Source organism: Geotrypetes seraphini, chromosome 6, assembly GCF_902459505.1.
Source record: "Geotrypetes seraphini chromosome 6, aGeoSer1.1, whole genome shotgun sequence".
In the NCBI taxonomy this organism is placed as follows: domain Eukaryota; kingdom Metazoa; phylum Chordata; class Amphibia; order Gymnophiona; family Dermophiidae; genus Geotrypetes; species Geotrypetes seraphini.
This window is the reverse complement of record NC_047089.1, coordinates 27,284,897-27,310,754: the sequence shown is the minus strand read 5'-3', so window position 1 is coordinate 27,310,754 and position 25,858 is coordinate 27,284,897. Positions and strand designations below refer to the sequence as shown.

At 39.8% G+C, this 25,858-nt stretch overlaps 1 protein-coding gene across 4 annotated transcripts in view; it reads right to left on the bottom strand.

Moving 5' to 3' along the window:
- CEP295 (centrosomal protein 295) overlaps nucleotides 1-25,858 on the bottom strand; it is a 161,685-nt gene that overhangs the window by 14,602 nt on the left and 121,225 nt on the right. For all 4 annotated transcript variants that reach the window (XM_033950484.1, XM_033950485.1, XM_033950483.1 and 1 more), the window contains 5 exons: nucleotides 21,841-22,001; nucleotides 19,761-19,923; nucleotides 14,306-14,973; nucleotides 7,534-7,710; nucleotides 2,065-2,176 (listed from right to left, as the gene is read on the bottom strand). In XM_033950484.1, coding sequence (XP_033806375.1) covers nucleotides 2,065-2,176; nucleotides 7,534-7,710; nucleotides 14,306-14,973; nucleotides 19,761-19,923; nucleotides 21,841-22,001 — 1,281 coding nt within the window. The remainder of the gene's footprint in view (nucleotides 1-2,064; nucleotides 2,177-7,533; nucleotides 7,711-14,305; nucleotides 14,974-19,760; nucleotides 19,924-21,840; nucleotides 22,002-25,858) is intronic.

Genomic DNA, 25,858 nt, shown 5'->3' with positions numbered 1-25,858 from the left:
GAGGAGAGACACATGGCAATCATACAGCTCTGCAACCAAATGAAGGAATCTACACACTTGCCAGCATGTCAGATTTTGTGCCTCTTAGGCCAAATGCATCCTCTGCAGTGGCACCTCAACATCCACTGTTATCAATGTTCCCAGTCTCTCTCACATCAAATCTCCAAGCTCTATCAAAAGATTTCTTCTGTAGTGGATTCACTCATCTCTTCAGTATGGTTGCCCATTTCAATCTCCACCTCAATTTACCATCATAACAGATGCTTCCAACACTGGCTGTGGAGCTCATCTAGGCCACCTCAAAATCCAAGGCCATTGGAATCTGAGAGAACTGCACCACATCAATCATCTGGAGCTCTGAGGAGTCTTGTACACCTTATGAGCCTTCCAGCCTTGGATTCATCAAAAACTGATCCTCATATAAACAGACAACCAGGTGGTGATGTTCTAAATCAACAAACAGGGAGGCTCAGGATCCCTGCATCTCTGCAAGGAAGCCTACCACATCTGATACCTTTCTGTATCTCTCAATGAAAACCTGCAAGCAGTATACATTCCAGGGCAGGCAAACATAATAGCAGACTCACTCAGCTGCAAACTCAATCCTCACGAATGGTCTCTCAACTCTAAGGTAATTCATCGGCTGTTCGAGTTTTGGGAGACCCAGACATATATCTTTTTTGCCTCATAAGACAATGCTCAATGCCATCAATTTTGTTCACTTCAACCAGCCTATCAAGTCATCACAAGGGATGCTTTTTCCATCCGGTGGATGGAATCTCTCCAGTATGCCTTTCCATTGTTCCCACTTATATCCAGAGTTTTATAGAAAGTTATCTCAACACCTCATTGCACCATAGTGGCCCAGGCAGATATGGTACCCACTTCTATTGGACCTCCTCAATGTTCCTCCAATTTCCCTGAGGTCCCATTCCTTCCAACAGAATGGACTGATTTTCTTCACCCCTATCCAATCAGCTTCAGCCTCACTGCATAGAAATTGAAAACAGCATCCTTGAAAATATTCCAGTCTCCCAAACAATGAAATCAGTTCTCTTAGCAACAAGACAGCCTTCAACTAGAAGATCCTACTAATCAAAATGGACTTGTTTTTCTCATTGGGCATCTACCCAAGGCGAGGTTCCCATCTCATGTCAGATTCCACTGACACTCACTTACCTTCTCCACATGTATAATTCACATCAGGGATATGCAGACCTGTATGATTCAGGTCAGGCCTGCTTGTCTCCGCAAAAAGTGAAGTTGCTTACCTGTAACGTGGGTTCTCCGTAGGCAGCAGGGGAATGCTGCCACACTTACACACCCTTCCATTCCCTCTGAGATAAATAGTATTATCTCTAGCTGTAAAATAACAGGGTAAGGGGAGAGGCTGTGGTAGACAGCAATCCCTGTACATGTCCAGTAAGCCAAAAGGCTTACTGTAGCTAGGGGAGAGCACCGACACACAGGAGCAGTCTGAGGACTTCACCAAGTGTGACTGTATTTCCTTGCTGTCTATGGAGAACCCATGTTACAAGTAAGCAACTTCACTTTTTCCAATAGCTGCTAAAAAAAAAAAAAGCAAAAATGTATATAATGCACAGTAATGAAAAGTAATATATTTTAATGAAATGTATATTATATAGGATCCCTGTAATAAGGGTGGGGCCTGCTCTGCAATTTTCTGAAACAGTGAACCTGACAGATTTCCAAATTGTCTTCCAGAACATTATTTCATCCCCAAGTACCTCCAAAGGTCACAGGAACTTAGACAGCTAGATGTTAGAATAACAGGTTTGACAGTTTTGGTAGCTTTTCAGATTACTGCTAAATTTGGTGGTAGGATGGTAAATTGTGAATATTGATGTAAGCTGGGCAGAAAACCGAAGAGGATGATAAATGACTGATAAAGAATTAAACCTTACAAGTGGTCAAACTTCAATAGCTGATAGATGGATTATAATTTAGCAGTGTAGACCAAGACAAAAACAAAAGAGTAGACCAAATGAACCAATGTATCTTAACTGCTATTCTCTATTATACTGCATATTAAAAAGCTGTTACCTGCAAACTGCTGTGAAGATGACGGCCTTACAGCTGAACACTGATCAATCAGAGAGTCATGTTCTATAAAAATGGAATCGTCCACTTCCGAGAGGAAAGGAAGAAATCCACTCTGTTGAATAAAGACAAAAATGACTACTTTATGTATCAAAAACAAACTATTGCCCTATAGCCCCTAGAGTTATGGGTAAAATGTGCTGAAACATATAATTCCTTTTTGTTTACAAAAAAAAAAAATTATAACGCAAAGTTACTTCCTTCGTAGGCACACTCTCTCCCTTCTTCCCTTTGAGGCTAGTTTAGTAAAGGTCAATTTATGAAACAGAGGAGGCTCCACCCAGTCAACAGCAGCAGAAAAGGAACTACCATGCAAGCCCAAAGGTGCTTTATTTATTTAAAAATGGATATCCCGTGTATCCAACAATTCAATGTGGGTAACAATAAACATACATAAAGCACAAGAAAACAAATACAATTTAAAACATGACAAAGACAACAATACATCTTCATCTTACAAACTCAGGATTTTGTAGACTTCAATCATATCTTCCCTCAGCTGTCTCTTTTCCAAGCTGAAGAGTCCTAACCGTTTTAGTTTTTCCTCAGACGAGAGGAGTTCCATCCCCTTTACCATCTTGGTAGCTCTTCTTTGAACCTTTTCTAGTGCCGCTATATCTTTCTTGAGGTTGACTTTGGTACCAAACTCCTTAATACCGATAGCTTAAAGGACCTATTCTGTTTGTACTATCATTGATGAAAATATGATTAATGTCAGCATCTCAGAACAATCAATGTGTCAAAGGAGGGCCTCATGGATCTGTCTGTGCAGCATCTCCTTGACAACTGCTGAATCCCAAACTGGAGGGACGTCAATGGATGAGCACATCCTTGTGGGTAATTAAGGGCTAGTAATGCTGATCTGAACCCACAGAGACCATTACAGCTCAGTTCCTTTCTGAAAGGTTGAACTCTTGTATATGCAGTCACAATACTGTCTCTGCTCTGTTTCTAGCACTGATGGAAACCGATATTCATGTTTTTATGTCCTCATACAAAGCTATACTATTTATTTGTATGGACCTTCTGACTGCAACCGGGCACCACACCGCCTCAGTTGCTACATTCTTCGTCAGTCCAATCTTTATTAATCTTGTTTAATTATTTATTTATCCTTTTCTTTATGTATGTATAAAATCTTCATTTACTTTTAGTCATCATATTTGTATTAATCCTATTAGAAAGAGGTACCTCACTTAGCTTAATAGTGATTAGTTCATCTTTACACCTCTCACGACATGCATGTTTCAATATAGAAAGGTTACTATAATAAATTTAAGGATGTGTGGGGGCCATTTTTAAATTATTCTAATGAATAATTTACACTTTTCCCAATTTTAATTCTTACGTGTGGATCAGGGGGGGGGGATTTCTATTAATAATATATATGAATGATAAGATATTATATTCATGTGGTATATTTTTTGTTGTATATGGAAGTGGGAGGGGTGGGGGATATATCTTTTTGTTGTATGATATGGTAGATTTTCAAGTGATATTGTATTCTAATTGTTTGATATTTACTGTACACTTGTGAATTATAAAATGAATAAAGAATTTTTTTTAAAAAAAGAAACTTTTCTTCAGGATCGAGGCAAACATTTGTGGTATCAGACTGAATTGCTCCCACAAACGTTTGCCTCAACCCTGAAGAAAAGTTTCTATATTGAAACATGTATGTCGGGAGAGGTGTAAAGATGAACTAATCACTATTAAGCTAAGTGAGGTTCCTCTTTCTAATAGGATGAATACAAATATGATGACTAAAAGTAAATGAAGATTTTATACATACATAAAGAAAAGGATACATAAATAATTAAACAAGATTAATAAAGATTGGACTGACGAAGAATGTAGCAACTGAGGCGGTGTGGTGCCGGTTGCAGTCAGAAGGTCCATACAAATAAATAGTATACAGGACTGTGTGAACAAGTGATCCACAATAATATAGTGGAATTTCTGTAGTTAAGATCTACTTAGAACTCATACAAAGCTAGACACTGGTGCTCCTGAATCCAGAACACTATATGGAGGAATACTTCTCCAGCATTGTGATAAATGTAGGAAGTTCCCTATGTTTGCACATCTGTCAGGACCCCCAAGAAGATCAATGATCCCTCAGTTTTGAAGGTCCACTAGCAGTTATGTTTGTGCCAAAAAGCACAAACTTAGATTTCTCATTAAGGATGTTGATGAGAATGTGTCTTCATTGCTGGACTACCCTGGAGATGACCCTTGACAGATATACCACCAGAGTTACCCAAGCACTGCATACAGTATGAAGATCTGCGAGATGCATCTTGCTGTTGCTGCTGGCTTTTCACAGAAAAACTGACAGCAAAATTAAGAGAAAGAAAAGTTTAGATACAATAGAGTCTACTGAGGCAGCACTCACAAGGCCTTACCAAGGTAAAAAAACAAGTGAATCCGAGCACTACTGGAAAAACAAAACACAAACTAAGTTATTCAAAGTGTTGACAAACTTAACTGGAGTTCTGTAGTAATAAGAAAGGGGGGGGGGGCAAACTGTATGGAAAAGCCACCCAACTGATTCACCGGAAACATGTTAGACGTTTACTATGGATGAGAAACTGAAGTGGTTATCAAGTACAGTGGTACCTCGGTTTACTAGTGCTTCAGTTTCTCATCCATAGTTATAATTCACAACAAGTGTACAGTAAATATCAAACAATTAGAATACAATATCACTTGAAAATCTACCATATCATACAACAAAAAGATATATCCCCCACCCCCTCCCATTTCCATATACAACAAAAAAATATACCACATGAATATAATATCTTATCATTCATATATATTATTAATAGAAATCCCCCCCCGATCCACACGTAAGAATTAAAATTGGGAAAAGTGTAAATTATTCATTAGAATAATTTAAAAATGGCCCCCACACATCCTTAAATTTATTATAGTAACCTTTCTATATTGAAACATGCATGTCGTGAGAGGTGTAAAGATGAACTAATCACTATTAAGCTAAGTGAGGTTCCTCTTTCTAATAGGATTAATACAAATATGATGACTAAAAGTAAATGAAGATTTTATACATACATAAAGAAAAGGATAAATAAATAATTAAACAAGATTAATAAAGATTGGACTGACGAAGAATGTAGCAACTGAGGCGGTGTGGTGCCCGGTTGCAGTCAGAAGGTCCATACAAATAAATAGTATAGCTTTGTATGAGGACATCAAAACATGAATATCGGTTTCCATCAGTGCTAGAAACAGAGCAGAGACAGTATTGTGACTGCATATACAAGAGTTCAACCTTTCAGAAAGGAACTGAGCAGTAATGGTCTCTGTGGGTTCAGATCAGCATTACTAGCCCTTAATTACCCACAAGGATGTGCTCATCCATTGACGTCCCTCCAGTTTGGAATTCAGCAGTTGTCAAGGAGATGCTGCACAGACAGATCCATGAGGCCCTCCTTTGACACATTGATTGTTCTGAGATGCTGACATTAATCATATTTTCATCAATGATAGTACAAACAGAATAGGTCCTTAAAGCTATCGGTATTAAGGAGTTTGGTACCAAAGTCAACCTCAAGAAAGATATAGCGGCACTAGAAAAGGTTCAAAGAAGAGCTACCAAGATGGTAAAGGGGATGGAACTCCTCTCGTCTGAGGAAAAACTAAAACGGTTAGGACTCTTCAGCTTGGAAAAGAGACAGCTGAGGGAAGATATGATTGAAGTCTACAAAATCCTGAGTTTGTAAGATGAAGATGTATTGTTGTCTTTGTCATGTTTTAAATTGTATTTGTTTTCTTGTGCTTTATGTATGTTTAATGTTACCCACATTGAATTGTTGGATACACGGGATATCCATTTTTAAATAAATAAAGCACCTTTGGGCTTGCATGGTAGTTCCTATTCTGCTGCTGTTGACTGGGTGGAGCCTCCTCAGTTTCATAAATTGACCTTTACTAAACTAGCCTCAAAGGGAAGAAGGGAGAGAGTGTGCCTACGAAGGAAGTAACTTTGCGTTATAATTTTTTTTTTTGTAAACAAAAAGGAATTATCAAGTACAGTGGTACCTCGGTTTACTAGTGCACCGGTTTGCGAGTGTTTTGCAAGACGAACAAAACATTCACAAAATCGGCGCCTTGGAAACCTAGCTTGCCTTGATTTACGAGCGCACCCCCCGCGATCCACCCCCTCCCCTCCGCTGCAATCTGGCATCCCCCACGCACCCATCCACCCACCCGAACACATTGCTTACCCCCATCTGGCACCGACACCTACGCACAGGACATGCCGATGGCCGAAGATCTGCCGGAGAGAGTGAGAACTCAAAGGCCTTGAGCATGCGCAGATGCTCAAGGCCCAGCAAAAAGAAGACGGCAGATCTTCGGGCACTGGCATGTCCTGTGCATTGGTGCCGGTGCCAGATGGGGGTAAGCAATGTGTTCGGATGGGTGAGTGGGGGATGCCAGATCGTGGCGGATCGCGGGGGGTGGCGGATCATGCAAGAGGGGGGGGGGGCCTTTGTGAGCGGGGGAGCAATGCTGGTTCTCGGGGGGGTAGAGCAGCGCCGCTGGCCTCGGAGGGTGGGGGTGGGTGGGAACGTATCAAGCGAGTTTCCCTTAGTTCCTATGGGGAAACTCGCTTTGATATACGAGTACTTTGGTTTACGAGCATGCTTCTGAAACGAATTATGCTCATAAACCAAGGTTCCACTGTAATTATTAAACAGCACAAAAACTCCTACAAATGGAAAAGTCATCTATACTTTTCCCTAAATTTCTAGATGTGTCTTAATTTTGGCACCATGTATGACACTACCCACATGCATGACCATCTTATCTTGCATTTTTTTGTAGAATGATATCTATTTTTTACAATACATTTAAGATATTTAGAGCAGCATAGAATCTGTTTTGCTATTTAGGATCTAGCTAGGTACTGGGGACCTGGGTTGGCCACTTTTGGAAACAGGATTCTGGACTCGATGGACCTGCAGTCTGTCCCAATATGGCAGTTCTTATGTTCTTATCAAGCAAGTGCAACCTGTCAGAGCTCTATCAATTTTGATTAAGCCATACAACATCATAATTACACTTAAAGTGATCACAAATTGAAATCTAAAAATATCAAAATTTCTTCCCACAGCTACAACCCCCCCCCCCCCCGTTAAATCAAGGATTTTGCTTTATACTTCATCACTGCTAGCAACAGCTAAAAAACAATTCAACAACCACTGAATGTATTGATCCAACTACCTAACAGTCTTCATCTGTTACTCTAGGAAACATTTATAGTCTTCAAAGTGCTAATCTTAAATGGAACCTCTTAAAATGATTTAAGGTTTATATTTTAGTCTTTATAACTTAAGAGCAGCACAAATGCCACTACTTTAAGAATAGCAGGTAATCAATATTTACCCTGGAACTACTTCTGAATTCAGGGTCATCAGTTGTATGTGTCAGGTTATTGATTTCACTCTCTCTGTTTTCTTCTCGCTTTGTTTGCTCCAAGTCTGGCACTGTGACAGTGCTGTCATTCAGGCTTATTAAAGTCAGTTCAGGTTCTTCCATAATTCCATGCCCAGATTCAGTTTCCTGGAAAATAAATTGCATAAGACGAGATCAGTGTAAAATCAATATGTCTAGTGACAGAAACATTGCTCAGCTTGTCACATAGAGTAATGCTAAACTTCAAAGGGAAAAAAAAGTGGTACCAAAAGGAGAAAAAGTAATTCAGGGAATGAAGGGGTACAATTGCCATGTTAGTCCACTTGAATATCCAGAAATGAAGGTCAACAAACTAAACTAAATATAATGGTGATTTTTTTTTTTTTTTAAATTGAGCTATTTGTTCTTTATTGCCCATAATTCACAGAAAAAAAAAAAATCGAAACTGCCGGGAAATCAGTTCATTACTTTGCAGCTCTGCTGTAGAAAGGTGTTATGTTATTATCTATGCATTTTTTATGTGAACTGCTTTGGGTTTCCATTTTGAGAAATAAGATGGAAAGTATGTATAAGAGTAGAATATACAGTACTCCCCCGATATTTGCGGGGGTTCTGTTCCAGGAACCCCCATGAATGTTGAAAAACCGCGAATATGGTTTTTAGCAGGGGAGACAAGAGAGGGCAGCCGGAGTGCCGGCGAGTGAAGGAAATCACTCACTATATGCTCCGACCGCCTCTTCCTGTACTAAAGTCGGGCCTTACCAATCAGGAGCTGCGGTCGGAGCATACCGTGAATAATTTCCTTCATTCACCGACGCTCCAGTTGCCCTCTCCTGCCCGGTCATTCGCGGTCAAGAAAATACTGCGAAAGACCGGGACCGCGAATCACCGGGAGAGCACTGTATAGGGATTATAAATTGTATTAGCTTGAAATACCTCTCATAGATGGAAATGCAGACCCAGCTGGATAAATTGAATGAATGAATGCAGTAAGATTTCAAAGAAGGGGAATGGGTATGGTAGCCTTGTTAGTCCACTTTTAAAGGTAATATATAGGAATAAAACAAAACCATAAAGGACTAACAATGCATTTTTTTAAAATTCTTTTTGATTTTTCATACTTCTATACAATGCATTTTATGATTAGCTTTCAAAGGTAACCCTTCTTTTTAAGATCAGAAATAAGCAAATGTCGACAAATATCAGTATATGTAAGTGAAACATAAAAGCATTCCAGTGACAGTCTCATAGGAAGAGGGAGGAGTGAGATCTGGATGGGTAGGAGTCAGAGATATGGATGGGCGATAGGGAGGTGACAAAGCAATTTAAATTCATTTGTAATACAAACGAAAGCCAAGGTTTTCGTTAAGTCCTGTCTGGTGGGTGTGAAAAGAAGTGGATAAATCCCTAAGCAGCTGCAAATAAAAGCTCATGGTAGCAAGATCCCAGCCCTATTCCAATTGAACTGGAAGCCCAGAAGGAATAAGAAGAAACTTCTAGGTCAATCCCTCTCTCCCCACAACCAACATACATACAAATCTGCTTAAATGTTTCATACGCCCCCCCCCCCCCCCCCCCCCTAGTAACTTGAAGCCAGTTCTGTATACTTTTCTGGTGTGGAGCTGGATAAGCAGTGCTAAAAAAAAAATAACTGGACCATTTTAAATCAAAGAACGTCAAGATCTTTGAGGTGGAAGTGATGTCATCGGGCTGAATGGCTGCTTAAGCCCATGGCTCCTTGCTAGCCTAGGATAATCCGCTCTCATTGCTAGCTTAAATCAGGTTTACTCAAGCTTATTCTGTTCTGCCTGGTACCAAAAGCCAAGATGTTATGCCAAGACTTATCAAGCCTGATGACTATTATCCGATGCTGCTCATCCACGTTGGCACTAATGATACTGCCAGGTACCCCTGCAAACATATCAAAAGTGACTTTGTGGCTATGGGAGAGAAGATGAGGCAGTCAGGTGCACAGGTGGTATTCTAGTCCATCCTCCTTGTCGAGAGTAAGGGCCAAGTCAGACTTCACTCACATCCTGGAGATGAATGCGTGGCTACATGGATGGCGTCATTGAGAGCATTTTGGCTTCCTGGATCATGGGAATTCAATCTGCTGCGTTACTGATGATGTCAGCAATAACGCGGCAGATTGAAATCCCCGACGGACAAGACTGAAGCAGCCTGTTTAGAGTGCTGCTGGCCCAACGCTGCTTTGGTTGAAGGTAGAGCTCGCTCGCGGTCAGCGGGAGAGAAGGATGGAGGGTCAACAGGGGTTCGGCTGTGCAGAGGGGGGGTGGCGGTCAGTTTGAAAAGTTGCTAGCGAATCCTGGGACTAGGGCTTATTTTGGGGGTAGGGCTTATATTAAGACCTACCCTGAAAATGATGCTAGGTCTTATTTTCGGAGAAACACAGTACAAATAGAAGAAAAAATAGCCGATACGGTGAAATGAGGAGACAAAACATTTTTTAGATATATCAGTGATAGGAAGAAGTGCAAAAGTGGCATTGTGCGACTCAAAAGTGAAGGGGGAGAAATATGTAGAATCTGATAAAGAAAAGGCGTAATTGTTTAATATATTTCTGTTCTGTGTTCACAGCTGAAGCGCCGGGAGCGGGACCACTGAAGACAAACACAAATAGGGATGGAGTAGTGGTAGACCCTGATCAATTTTCAGAGGATTGTGTTCAAGAGGAGCTAGCTAAATTAAAGGTAGACAAAATGATGGGGCAGGATGGTGTACATCCGAGGGTGCTGAAGGAATTTAGGGAAGTTCTGGTGGCTCCACTGACCGACCTTTTCAATGCTTCTCTAGAGTTGAGAATGGTACTGGAGGACTGGAGAAGTGTGGATGTGGTCCCTCTACACAAAAGTGCAGGTAAGGAAGAAGTGGGGAATTACAGGCCAGTAAGCCTGACTTCTGTGGTAAGCAAAATAAAGGAAATGCTTTTAAAACAGAGAATGGTGAAGTTTCTGGGATCCGGTGAATTACAGGACCCGAAGGCAACATGGATTCACTAGAGGTAGGTCTTGTCACAAATCTGATCAATATCTTTGACTGGGTGACCAGAGAATTGGATAGAGGGCGTGTGCTAGATGTGGTGTATTTAGATTTTAGCAAAGCTTTTGACAGTATTCCACATAGATGTCTAATATATAAATTGAGTGCCCTCGGGATGGTTCGCAAAGTGACGGGCTGGGTCAGAAACTGGTTGAGTGGAAGACGTCATGAGGGTAGTGGTCAATGGAGATTGCTCTGAGGAAAGGGATGTTATCAGTGGTGCGCATCAAGGTTCTGTTCTTGTGTCTGAAATGCTGTCAGGTAAGATTTGATTCTTTGAGGATGATACTAAAATCTGCAATAGATTAGACGGGATGATATGAATAACATGAAGAAAGACCTAGCAAAGCTTGAAGAATGGTCTAAAATTTGGCAGCTAAAATTTAATGCTAAGAAATTCAAGGTCATGCCTTTGGGCTGCAAAAACCCAAAGGAACGGTACCAATTTAGGGGATGAAGAACTTATGTGCACGGCAGAAGAGTGGGACTTGGGTGTGACTGTAAGTGATGACCTTAAGGTGGCCAAACAGATTGAAAATGTAATGGTGAAAGCTAGAAGGATGCTAGGGGACATAGGAAGAGGTGTGGCCAGTAGGAAAAAGGAAGTATTGATGCCCCTGTACAAGACACTGGTGAGACCTCATTTAGAATATTGTGTACAATTCTGGAGGCCGCACCTTTAAAAAGATATTAAAAGGATGAAGTCGTTCCAGAGGAAGGCTACTAAAATGGTGCATGGTCTTCATTAAAAGGTGTATGGGGACAGACTTGAAGATCTCAATATGTATACTTTGGAGGAAAGGCAGGAAACGGGAGATATGATAGAGACATTTAAATATCTATGTGGCGTAAATGCACCCGAGTCGAGTTTCTTTCATTTGAAAGGAAGCTCTGGAATGAGAAGGCATAGTATGAAGTTGAGAGGTGATAGGCTCAGGAGTAATCTAAGAAAATATTTTTTTACAGAAAGGATGGTGGATGCGTTGGAACAGTCTCCTGGAGGAGGTGGTGGAGACAGAATCTGTGTATGAATTCAAGAAAGTATGGGATAGGCACATGGGATCTCTTAGAGAGAGGAAGAGATAATGGTTACTGTGGATGGGCAGACTAGATTGGCCATTTGGCCTTTATCTTCCATCATGTTTCTGTTTCTATATTAGAGTACCATATCTTCTAGCAGCATAATTGGAGACTGGAACCATTCTCTTAGGGGAGAAACATGAAACAGACTCCTAATCTGAAGGTATACAAAAAAAAGTCACCTTCTGACAGACCATATTCTTCCTTAAGTAACAGAAAGTCTTAAGGGTGCCCTTCCCACCTCATATAGATCACCTACCTGGTATATCCCTCTACGAAGCCACGCATGCAGAAAAGTATTGTCCCACTGCCCTAAATTGGAACGATATTACTGATACATAAGACCCTAGCTTCCAGTCTACCTGATTTTATCAATAGGTTATTAATCCCCCACACCCCCCATCGCACATTACGTTCTTCTAATCAAAACCTGTTATCTATTCCCTCTTTAAGACACATTAGCACCATGAGTACTAATATTTTTTCTGTTACGGCCCCTACCATCTGGAACTCAGCACCAAACTACATAAGAGAAATTTCATCACTTGATAAATTTAAAAGTAATTTGAAGGCCTTTCTTTTTAAAGACACATTTGGAGTATAATAGTCCTTTTAAGGACTGCAAAGGAATTTGTTCCTTGCTTTTTCTTATTCTTTTTAATCTTTCTCACAAAGTGCTAGATTATTTATTTTGTGTTCCCCTCCCTTTTGTTTTGATCCTTCTCCCTCTCTTTTACATTATACAAATGTATTTCCACCCTTTTTCATTTTGTTTCGGTAAGTTAACGTTTGTCTGTGTGTCTGATTGTTTGTTTTATTAATTATAATTTGTTTTTAACCTATGCCTTTTTATTCTCTGTTTTTAAATCTTATGTTAAACCGCTTTGAATTTTGATAAGGCGGTATATCAGATTTTTTAATAAACCTGAAACGAGTAGGGCGAATCCCAAGTCGGTTGAATTTTAGCATTCAATGGTGCCCAAATCAGATTACCCCCAAAAGCATGATGAAAAAAAATCTCTCTGAAGGTGTAACCCTAGGGCAATATGTTCACCTCCAGTGAAAAATAATCTAGATCCACCAGGTCTGTACTTGACCAGAAATATGTACTTATAGAAGTACTCAAATAGAGATGTATAGCTATCCCCACATGAAGGACATTGCCACCATGACCAAGACCTATGCCTTACCTCCAACATCTGTTGAGCTATGCGAACAGAGATGGAGCAATACCCCATGTAGAAAGCAGGAGGCACATTCTAGAGAATGACGCGGGTAACCCGCTGGAACAGGGAGGGAAAAAAATCTGGTTGCCGCGGGTACAGGGGACAAGACCATTCACTGCCCCATGGAGCGGTGAATAGCCTTGTCCCCACAGTTAAGTATCTTGTGTGCATTGCCTTACTTCTCACCCCTCCCGGTCAGCAGCAATTGTGTGGTCCAGCAGCCCCCTCTCTCCCAATCTCAGCAGTCTGAGCACCTCTTCCTTTCATCCGGACATTTCCCTCCCTCCCCTCCCCTTCGCTGGTGATTTTCAGTTCTCTCTCTCTAAGCAGCCCGAGCCTTTTCGCAAGTCGCGCATGCGGCTGCCCTGAAACATCTCTGATGCAAGCCACCCATATGGAACCAGGAAGTTGCAACTTGTGAAAAGGCTCGGGCCGCTTGGAGAGAGAAAACTGCAATAGACACATCAAAGACCCAAGTGTGTGCTAATGGCAAGAGGCATTGTCTGGACATATTTTGGGTGGCACAAGGGCATGCCTAGAAGATAATAATAATAATAACTTTATTCTTCTATACCGCCACAATCTTGCGACTTACACATTTAATTCTCCATTTCAGAAAGGAAATAAAGATTGATGTTGACCTGCTACAAACATATTTAGTTTTTGGCAAACTGATCCTATTGAGCAGCAGTGCAGTCCTTAATCTCTCAGTGATTGCATTAGGAAAATACACATTTATATTTCTAAACTGGTAAAGATAAATGTGTACATGCCAATGAATACATGTTTATATAGTGTGGGTGCTGGTTTTCAATTTGTTGATATTTTTGACATTTTTCTAAAACAGATGTTTATATTGCACTTACGCAGCACATAAATATCCATTTCTCCTGTACTTCATAATAATAAGAGTTTATATACCACAGTACCGTGAAGTTCTATGCAGTTTACAAAAGAATAAAAAAAGGTACAGAGGTGAAAGCAAGTGGTTGATAGGTCAGGAGGACCGTTATTGAGGAGAGAGATGTACGGGTCAACTGTCTAGATACTTCAGGAACAGATGTGTTTTTAGGCGCTTCCTAAATTCCTCATAAGTAGTGGGCAAGAGCAATTGTTCTAGATCTTTACCCCATAATGCTGCCTGATGTGAGAGAAGGTGTTCATCAGATTCTGTTCTGAAGTACTGGTGAAACTTGAGATGTCCTAACTTTGACATCTCAATTCTGACTTCTATGTCCTTTCTAAAATGGGACTGCACTTATTACTCAATTTTTCAAGCAGTACAAACTGAAAACAGATGAATAATTTACATTTATATGCATTTGTAACAATTTGTGACATACTGTAATTAAAAAGGTATTTTTTTTTTAACTTACCCATACAGGAATACTGCTTTGTATGGAACAATCTCCAGATAGCTTGTTATCTGAAACCTTTGGCCTACTCTGAACCACTTTGGGTTCTAAATCTGTGCCTAACATTTGCACATTTGTGTTCTCCGATAGTTTACACTGAGTCTGTAATGTAGAAATCTGTCCATCCAGTGGGTGACATTCAGACTTATCTACAAATATGTGAGTTTCCTTATCAGTATTTTGTTCCTCCTGTGCATGTCCAGCTTGGTCATATTTCAGACCTGGTAATTCTTCAAAACTGCAGGAACCCTTCTTTATGAATTCTAAGCCACCTTCAACAGAATGTTCAGATAATGCAGAGTCATCGATTGTATCCTGTGTATCTCTTAACTCATAAAATGAGCTAATTTCTTCAAATGAATTTTGGCTCCCGAGATTTGAATTTTGGCTCCTGAGATTCTCAACAGAAGACTGAAGGCTGCGGAGATTTTCTGTGTTCCCTGCTATGATGTCATCGCCCTCTTTGGCAGGCAAAAGAACAAATTCTTTGCCTGTCACCCGGTTCTGGTTTTGTGTGCTTTGCCCCCAGAATTGTCCAGATATAATGGCAGCCAGGGTGCCATCATTAATCAAGTTTTGCTCACCTAGTGTAGTCTCTGGATGAAGTAGGTGAAAAGATCCTGAAGAATCTGTGTGTAAAGTTCAAACAAGGTTAATCAGATAAATGAAAGCTTAAACTACTATAATGAGAGTGTGGTGCAGTGGTTAGAGCTACAGCCTCAGCACCCTGAGGTTGTGGGTTCAAATCCTATGCTGCTCCTTGTGACCCTGGTTAAGTCACTTAATCCCCCAAAAATCTTCTATACAGGAATGAGAAAGAAAATCAAATCCAACTCCTATAACTTTCTTACATATTCAAGCAATGATTTACTTATGCCACAATTTCATTTTTAAGTTTTTTATTGATTTTTTCATATAACAACAAGTGTAATAAATTTTCATACAATTATTTAACAATCACATCACATCTGAATGAGGGGAGAGCCTTGTGGTACTTCTTGTGGCACTTATTTTGTAGTTTATGGGATTTTTATGTCCTTCTCCGAAGTTATACATCGGACAAACGTCACAACCCTTTAGGGTCAGAATCAGTGAACACTGCAGTAATTTACTGTGTCACAAGTTAGAGGAACCATTGGTGGAACATTTTGACACAATGTGCCATGATTCTAGGGACTTTAAATGTTTCATTCTTGATCACGTGCCACCAATACTGAGAAGGGGAGACAGGAGACTGGCATTATTGAAAAGAGAACAGGAATGGATCTTCCGTTTACACACGGAGGATCCTGAAGGACTGAATCAAAAGATTGAGTGGCAACTATTTTTTTAGTTTCACACAACTTTATGGACTGTTTTGTTACACAGAGGTTCTCCATTTCAGGCCATGAAAGAGAGGCTTGGTTTTGATTTTCAGCTGTGAACGTTTGTGATGATGTGACATCAGACCCATTTAAGAACAGCAGTTTCACCTGGGGTGGTCTCTGTCTGAGCAAGCGTGTGAATCAGTACGCTGCTGTAAGCTGCAACACCATTGTTTAGTCTTTTTGCATTCATATTGGAGCTCTGCTAACTTATTTGTTATTCTTTTTCCAGATGCTATCCGGAGCTCTGACGCAGCTTGTCTAGCAAAACGGCAGCTAGCTTAACTTCCGTCGGCTAGGACTGGCAGAGACATAACACATTTTCAATACCATTGAACATTCTACCTACAAGCTAAGTAGTTTTGACTTTTCTGACACCATTTTGAAACATTTACTGTGTCTGCTGTAGGTAGGAAGGGGGTCAAGAGTCAGTGAAGATCTTTTCCCTTTCTAGTGCAGTAATTGACATTATTACGCACGGGGTTCTGAGGCTCTCCCCTCATTCAGATGTGATGTGCATGAAACTTTCAATGAAATTGTGGCATAAGGAAATCATTGCTTAAGTCACTTAATCCCCCATTACCCCAGGTACATTAGACAGCGTGTGAGCCCACTGGGACAGATAGGGGCAAATGCTTGAGTACCTGAATGTAAACCACTTAGGTTATAAGTGGTATATAAATACTAAAAAATAAAATAAATAAATAATGGAACTTAAGAGTCCATGGCATCAAAATTTTACTATAAGCAACTGCTTCCCTTTGGTGCTAATCTATTGTACTGCTATAGTGAAAAGCTATTGGAACAGGTCTCATATTTGTTACTTTTCTCAATTAGATATCAGTGAAAAGTCCAAGTGCCACATCATCACAAGAAATGCTGGGGAATCCCAGGTTCAAATACATGCTATGTTATGCTATGACAATATTTGTATTCTGCCTATACCTTGGCCAGTTCTAGGACGGATTCTGAATCAATTCATCCTGGAATTACAAAGCATTATAATAAAAACACTACAAATCAAATATCAACTATTAAGATTAAGAAATAAGTAAGTTTATATCATTTGTCGGAATCTAGTTCTAGATTTTCAAATATATTAGTGTGTAATCTCCACTACGGTAACAAAGCCAATTTAACAGCATTTTCCCTCTTTAAAAAATCTGGGAGCATCTTTTGCATGTGGAATATTTATATGAATAAAATGGTCCAGGTTGATATTCAAAAGCACTTAAGCAATCAGCATCCATTGAAAATCCACAATTTAAGAAAAGGTATGTAATCTGTCAGTAAGTGCAGAGTTTCTAAGTTTAGGGGAACAATCGCAGAAATAGCAGCCCTAACTTCTTAGACTTAGTAGATAAGGACAGATTGTTCACCCTCTCCAAGGTAGGGAGAACGAGAGGGCACTCTCTAAAATTGAAAGGGGATAGATTCCGTACAAGCGTAAGGAAGTTCTTCACCCAGAGAGTGGTTGAAAGCTGGAATGCTCTTCCGGAGTCTGTCATAGGGGAAAACACCCTCCAGGGATTCAAGACGAAGTTAGACAAGTTCCTGCTGAACCAAAACGTACGCAGGTAAGGTTAGTCTCAGTTAGGGCGCTGGTCTTTGACCAGAGGGCCGCCGCGTGAGCAGACTGCTGGGCACGATGGACCACTGGTCTGACTCAGCAGTGGCAATTCTTATGTTCTTAAATGAATAAGTTATTTGAGTTTAAAAATGTATAGGGCCCCTGAAAAGTGGGTATAAATATAAGCAGTAAATTATCTATGTCCAATCCTTCAGTATCATCTTCTTCCCATAGTTCTGAATATCATCCCAAACACCTATCTGGCAGAAATAACAGGTCAAGGGTTGCATTTTTTGTAATACTGTCTAGCCACACAAACACTTTTCCATCATCTCTTATCAAAGGCCAGAGGTTAGAGAGCAACTCTGCACTCACTCATGTGGAAAAATAGTTTTAACTGCAAGAATCTCCTTTACAAACTGCGTGTCAAAGCATCTGTGTGTTTGCATCTAAAATGTGTGCTTATCAAATAGGTACTGAGCTTTGACGGAGACTTCAGTAGTTGGAACCCAAAAACAATACTGGGCAGAGCTTTGGATTCTTGCCCAGAAATAGCTAAGAAGACCCCCCCCCCAACAAATTTTTAGATTGAATCAGGTTAGGCAGACTGGATGGACCATTCGGGTCTTTATCTGCCATCATCTACTACGTGTGTTACAAAAGAGCCAGAAGGTAGTGAAGCTCATTACTCCTCCTCACTTTGCAAGGGGGTCACAAACAAGTCTCAGGTCGAACAGTCCAAAACGCATCACCTTCTCTAGCCACCCCCCAAGAAAAAGAGCAGAAATGAATTTGTAGACTTTAGAAATGAAAATCCTTCAAAGTGTCCTAAGCTTCAGTATTTTATTACACAGCAAGATCAGAAGACTATTCTACTTTATTGAACAAATTAGTTTGTATAGATTTGGAATATACGAGGTTTCACAATTTCAATGATATGCTTAAAAAATAAAATTTCCATTTTAGTAGCAACATCAAGAAAAATGTCTGCTCCCCCTTCTACACGTAGCTAAATCATTTCTAAAGATTTAAGCCAGTGTATCGCAAACTGTGTGCCACAGCAGATTCTAGGCGTGCCACGAGACACCAGCGAGGAGAAGCGGTGCTGGGGCCGGCTCACTGCTTACAGGATACGCCCCTCATATCAAGAGGCACGTCCTGTAGGCTGTCAGCCGGTGCCAGCACCTCTCCTCCTCGTTAGCGTCTCTCCTCATCTTCCCGCATCTCTCCACCGTCAGTAACCCCTATCAGTGTAGAGGCCACAGCTTGAGGTCTTCCATGCATGCGCGGACATCCACATGATGATGTCACGCATACACATGACATCATCACGTCGACGTCCATGTTTTTCCAGATGCCCTCCAGCCACAACACCGTGTTTATGTTGCACGGCGTCAAAAAGTTTGCGGGACACTGGGTTACACCATAAACATCAACCAGTTAAGTGATCAATATTATCATCCTACTTTTAGTTGGTTTCCTACGGTCCCCCACCTCCTACAACTAGTCATCGATTCGTTTCTGAACTGCAGAGTCTGCTTGATATTAGGAGGCTGAACACCCCATGTAGTGTTAATAAATCTATTAGAATGTGACACTTTTTGACGGACTCATGTCAGTTTTAAAGATGGGGAAAATTTGGGGATTTTTTTTTTTATTATTCTTTATTCATTTTTAAGCTTTCATCAAGTGTACAAAATTCATATTAACAATATTAAATAGACCACTTGAACATCTTATCAGTATACTTTATAAACATAAAAGCAACCCTCCCCCACCCTCCCTCTAAGCCCATTATTAATTGTAAGATCATAAACCCTCCAATAAAAACCCTCCCCCCCTCCCAACACTAAGTGGTGTATAATTAATAGAAAAATGGCATTTAATCATGACAAAAAGATGTTAATGGCTCCCATATTTTTATAAATTTTTTATAATCTCTATTCTGTACCGCCAGTGATCTTTCCATTCTATATAGGTGACACAACGAATTCCACCAGAAATTAAAATTAAGTCTACTGTTAGGGTTAGATAATTTGGTACATTCTTGTGATTCAAAATTTGGGGATTTTTCTGGTGACTTATGTTTTAGAAAAACTGTTCATTAACCAATATATCAATGCTTTACTTTGTTTGCTCTATATAAATCACATCAGGTTTGGCAGAATTAAATAATTAATACGTTCGGTAATGAAATAACATAGAACCGAGAATCATAAGCTGTAGGTTCTGAATTATGAGATGTGTGGATTAAGCTATTAGTTTATTTTCCCTTTTCTCAATCAAAGTGATGCTGAAAAAATGTCTAACGGTATATCCTGTTCAAGTAACACATTGTATTTAAACCAATTGGTAGGCCACGACTGCTTAAAGATTTAGCTTCATGGTTATTTCAAAATTGAGAGAAAAGAATGTCCTACTAAAAAAAAAGAAAAAAATTCTAGACTAATTTTCACAATAAAAAAAAAAGTGCCATCCATACCATGAGTAATACTTTCCTTGGAGGATCCTATTGATGACAGTGCAATACTGTATGATTTAATACTGCCAAAAGAAGGAGAGTCCAAACTGTTGCAGTTTACTTGCAAATGAGAATCTGTGCTTTCGTGACATAGGTCTTGCCTCTTTCTAGAGAACAATGAATCCTAAGAAGGAAGAAGTAAATTATTTGTATAGAAGCCTGAAGAATTAAATACTGAAATCATTACCTCACAAACTGTTTTATATGTATTCTTGATGACAGATCGATTAAACAGGGTACAATTTAAACCACAATAAATAATACAGTGGTACAGTTTACATTACAATTGGGTGGAATTACACCATAATTATTAAAGAGGAAAATTGGATCTTTAAACACACAAATCTCACCACTCAAATCTAATTCACATGAAAAGCCATTCAACCATCACTTACATATCATACAAATATGGAGAAAAAGCCTCAGCTATCAGGAGCCCAAACACCGTTGAATCCATAGGAAACAGAAAACGGATTGGCTCACCTTCATTCATTGGCTGAACCCCCCCCACAATAAACAAACAGCACAAGTTAAAGCATAAAATATCACAAATTAACAACTATCTGCAAGTCACTTAATCTCCCATTGCCCCAGGTACATTAGACAGAGTGTGAGCCCACCAGGACAGACAGGGAAAAATGCATGAGCACCTTAATGTAAACCACTTAGGCTATAAGTGATATATAAATGCTAAAATAGATAAATAAATGTATTTATTTGACGTCTAAATGTCTAGAAGTGGTGGATACTGATTGTGGTTTTTGCAAATTGGCAAGCTGAAGGTCTTGCAGTATTTGATGTAATAGTTGTGGGCATAGTGGGCTGTTTTGGAGGCACATGGTCTGGATTCTGAGAGTCCCTAGGAGTATGAAGTTTTGACCTTCCCTGATTCTTAGCAGGAGATGGAGGGAGGGCTGAAGGGCTTATTAATTTTGTACATTTATCTGATATTGAAGACTTCTGTACCGTAGAGGGATAGGACCGCAAGGCCAAAACTGGACCCACGGGAGCTTTCCCAGCTACTTCCCTGCACTTAAGAGGAGTTGATCCTTTCTCTGGGTGCTGCAGCACAGCTGTTGTGGCCGGTGCTTCTTGCTGTGGCCCATCAATTCCAATGTTCTGCTTTCTCCTGCCAATGATGGCGATTATCTGCTTCCCTCCCCTAGGGCCGCCGAAACAGGGTCCTGGGGGGGTGGGGGGGGGAAGAGAGCAAACTGCACGGTCTGCAGCCTCAGTGATCTCATCCTTCCTCTGGTGCAAAGAGCTGCCTCTGAGAGAGAGCGCTCTTGATTGCGTTGATTTCCAGGAGGAGTGCTGAAAGGAGCTCCTGCAGTCCTAAAGCCTGCTGGGTTTTCTGCTGAAGTAAAAATGCTGGCTGTTGTCACTCTCACTTTCTCCTTAACTGTGAGAAGTTTCTTTATTTTGTTTTTGGTTTTTTTTTAAAGTTTCTGTTAAAAGGGGATATAGAAATTAGAGATAATTATTTATAAAGTAAAGGTTTTGTATGCGAGAATAAGAGAGAGAAGGGAGAGCTACGACCTTTCAGAAGCAGAAAAAGAAAAAAAACTGACAAGGCAAGGAGAGAAGTTGCTGAAGACAGAGTCCCCTACACATATCCAGTAAGCCTAAAGCTTACTGTAACTATGGGAGAGCACCGACACACAGGCTCAGTCAGAAGACTTCACCATCAAGTGTTCCTGCATCTCCCCTGCTTGTCTCCAGAGAATAATTTTTATGGCTAGGTAACCAGTGAGTTGCATTTGACCTGTAACAGTTTTCATACCTACTTAAAACAAGATCAAGATCTTAATGCGACACCCTTCTGCAGATTCACGGTTCATGGGAATCTACAGCTAAAGTACAAACTCCTCTGTGTATGTAACAGAAATAGGGACAAAATTCCTGGCTTAAAGCAAATGTTCAAAACACTACAGCCCAACACAGACTAGACTCACTTTCTCCACTACCAAAATTAGTAACTGGCAGGTCACAAATATTAATAGAACAATTATAAGTCAATTTGTTTAGAACTTTATAGTACCTTACTAAGTTCTCCAGTGTCTTCAGAATTTCCGAGCTTCTGCAATTGTTCACAAGATGAGGAAGAAAGGTCAAAATCAGGTCTTGGTTGCAGAGGGTGAAAGCACGGCTGCTGAAAGCTGCTCTGGTCTATGTATGAGAAGTCAGCAACAAAAGCAGGCACTTAAACAAAAAAAAAAGATTTATTTTTGTCAAGAACATTTAATACCAATCCCTAGTCCAGTACACCAAATGAACAAACTGAGAATTTTAGAAAGCATACATTATCCTCTGTCTCTTTCTATATAATAAGAAAACAAAATATAATTTTTGTAGCCTGCCCTTATCATAAGCTCAGAGCAGTCAGAGCAGTTTACAATAAATTATTAGAAACATAATTAAAAGATATTATACAAAGTAAATATCAACAGGGAAATATTGAATAAATATCTAGGTCTTCCACATTTTTCTGAAATTCCTATAATCATTTTCTAACCTCAATTCTAATAGGAGAGAATTCTATTAGTTCTGGAGCCACAGATATCAGCAGGTGCTTAAAACCAGATAATTTTCTTGAAAGCCAAAGCAGATGAAAGTTGTAATTTGTTAAGATAAAGAGAAGAACAAAATCTAGGTTGGAAATATAAATCAGAAAAATAAATCAGATTAAGACCATGCAAGATCTTAAAAGAAAAGAAAAGCAGTTTAAACTGAATTCGTAGAGCAACCGGCAGCCTGTGAAGCAATAAAACTTTGATTTTCAAGAGTAGGTCTAGCACTGCAGCCGATGTGAAAACTGTTTACAGAGTTATTCTTTATCTTTTCTCCCTAGTTTTCCCATTGTGGTTTTACCTTCTTTGTATTCTTTACTTTTAATTTGTAGTTGTCTCCATTTTCCTATTGTTTCTAGTTGGTCATGAATTGTTTTGTGAGTATTTATTCGTTTATTGTCTCCCCCTTTTTAAATTATAAATTGTAAAACGCTTAGAAGTTTTGATTTGCGTTTCATCAAAAATTTTAATATACTTGGAAACTATAGAGGTAAAAGGTGATATTATTATGGAGTAGGAGTCTCATAGGAACTCTGTTCCATAATGCAGCAAAGTCACAGTTTCTGCCTACAGAAAAAGAGAAATGGTTTATTCGAGACTTAATAAACCGCTCTTAATAGCCAGTATAGGAGAGTGGTGTACAATTTTTAAAGAACCTAAAAATAGTTCATAAGACCCAGAATGGAAGGCCAGCATATCACAGGTCAGAAAAGTTCAGAGCAAAGAAAAAAGGTTAAGGTACACATAATAGTTAATACAGCAGAAAAATAGAAACATGATGGCAGATAAAGGCCAAATGGCCCATCCAGTCTGCCCATCCACAGCATCCATTATCTCAATCTCTCCCTATGAGATCCCACGTGCCTGTCCCATGCCTTCTTGAATTCAGACACAGTCTTTGTCTCCACCACCTCTACTGTGAGACTATTCTATGCATCTACCCTTTCTGTAAAAAAAAGTATTCCCTTAGATTACGCCTGAGTCTATCACCTTTTAACTTCATCCTATACCCTCTCATTCCAGAGCTTCCTTTCAAATGAAAGAGATTTACCTCATGTGCATTTATGATATGTAGGTATTTAAATATTTTTTTCATATCTCCCCTCTCCTGCCTTTCTGCCAAAGCATACATATTGAGATCTTTAAATCTGTCCCCATATACCCTATGATGAAAACCATTGACTATTTTAGTAACCTTCCTCTGGACCGACTCCATCCTATTTATATCTTTTTGAAGGTGTGGTCTCCAGAACTGAACACAATATTCTAAATGAGGTCTCACCGGAGTCTTATACAGGTGCATCACTACCTCCTTTTCCCTACTGGCCATATCTCTCCCTATGCACTCTAGCATCCTTCTAGCTTTCACCGTCACCTTTTCAATTTGTCTGGCCACCTTAAGATCATCACATACTATCATACCCTAGTCCCGCTCCTCTTTCATGCATAAAAGTTCTTCATCCCCTAAACTGTACCCTTGGGTTTTTGAAGTCTACATGCAAGAAGTCTGCAGGCACCCTTCTAAAAACCACTCTACATATTTCATGAGAAATCTTGAATAAATAAGCCTTGATTTGTGGAGAACAGCTGCTAAATACAACTAATAAGAAACAGAAGACGGAAAGCTGACAGGATTGACGGTCAGTTTAGAGGAGGTGTGTAGGAAGATTGATAGGCTTAAGAGCGATAAATCTCCAGGACTGGATGGCATCCATCCGAGGGTCATCAAGGAACTGAAAGGGACCATAGCTGAACTGCTTCAACTAATAGCCAATCTGTCGATCAAATCGGGAAAGATTCCGGAAGACTGGAAGGTGGCGAATGTTACACCAATCTTCAAGAAAGGTTCAAGGGGAGATCCGGGAAACTACAGACCTGTGAGTCTGACCTCGGTACCGGGAAAGATGGTAGAGTCACTGATAAAGGACAGCATCATTGATCACCTTGATGGACACAGGCTGATGAGAACCAGCCAGCACGGTTTGAGCAAAGGCAGATCGTGTTTGACAAACTTGCTGCACTTCTTTGAGGGAGTAAACAGAGAGATAGACAAGGGCGATCCGGTCGACATTGTATATCTGGATTTTCAGAAGGCATTCAACAAGGTTCCGCATGAACGACTACATCGGAAAATTGCGAGCCATGGAATTGAGGGTGAAATACTCACGTGGATTAAAAACTGGCTGGAGCATAGGAAACAGAGAGTGGGGGTAAATGGACAATACTCGGACTGGAAGAGCCGTCACCAGTGGGATGCCACAGGGCTCAGTGCTTGGACCCGTGCTCTTTAACATCTTTATAGGTATAGCGGTATATAAGAAATAAATTATTATTATTATTATAAACAATCTGGACATAGGTACGACGAGCGAGGTGATTAAATTTGCAGACGATACAAAGTTATTCAGAGTAGTGAAGATGCAGGGGGATTGCGAAGATCTGCAATGTGACATAATCAGGCTCGAGGAATGGGCATCGACATGGCAGAAGAGGTTCAACGTGGATAAGTGTAAAGTGATGCATGTCGGTAACAAAAATCTCATGCATGAATACAGGATGTCCGGGGCGGTACTTGGGAGAGACCTCCCAGGAAAGGGACTTGGGAGTTCTGTTTGACAAGTCGATGAAGCCGTCCATGCAATGTGCAACGGCAGTAAAAAGGGCAAACAGAGTGCTAGGAATGATAAAAAAGGGGATCACAAACAGATCAGAGTCGGGATGGTACGCAGTGACAATGAAGAGGGGGCTGCTCTTAAGCGTAATGCGAAACATGTTGATCAGTCCCTTCCCAGCATGGATGAGTAATCAAACCAAAAGTTAAAGCTGATAGCAAAGCAGCTTGAAAGCTAAGTGGAGTTTATATATAAAAATTGAATGCTCTGTAGCATCTTATTTTATGGTAAAAAAAAACAAAAGGAATGTCTTATGCACATGAAGCACTTTTATATATACAAAAAATGTTGTATAAAAAAAGCAGATTATTTTTTTTTTAATATTCTTTATTCATTTTTTCATCTTACAACAAGTGCAACAGAAAATAACAGTAATACAATATCACTTGAATATCTATTCTTATTAATATCACAATTAAAAATAGATATAAATCCCTCCTTCCCAACCCTGTTATTACACGTGATTACATATAGAAATTATTCTCTATTAATCCAACGCATCAATATATAAATAGACTTCCTCCCACCCCACCCCCACCCCTGTACAATTATATTAACTGAGGAAAAATGATAATTTATTCATTACAATACTCTATTAATGATCTCCAAACCTCCTGAAAATTATTAAAATTTCCTTTCTGCAACGCTAACGTTCTTTCCATCTTATACATATGACAGTAAATTCCACCAAAAACTGTAATTTAATCTATTCCAGTTTTTCAAATTGAATGTAATCTGCTGAATGGCAACTCCTATCATAATAAGTAATAATTTATTATTATTTGCAGAAATTTGACTTTTTTTTCCTCATCGACAT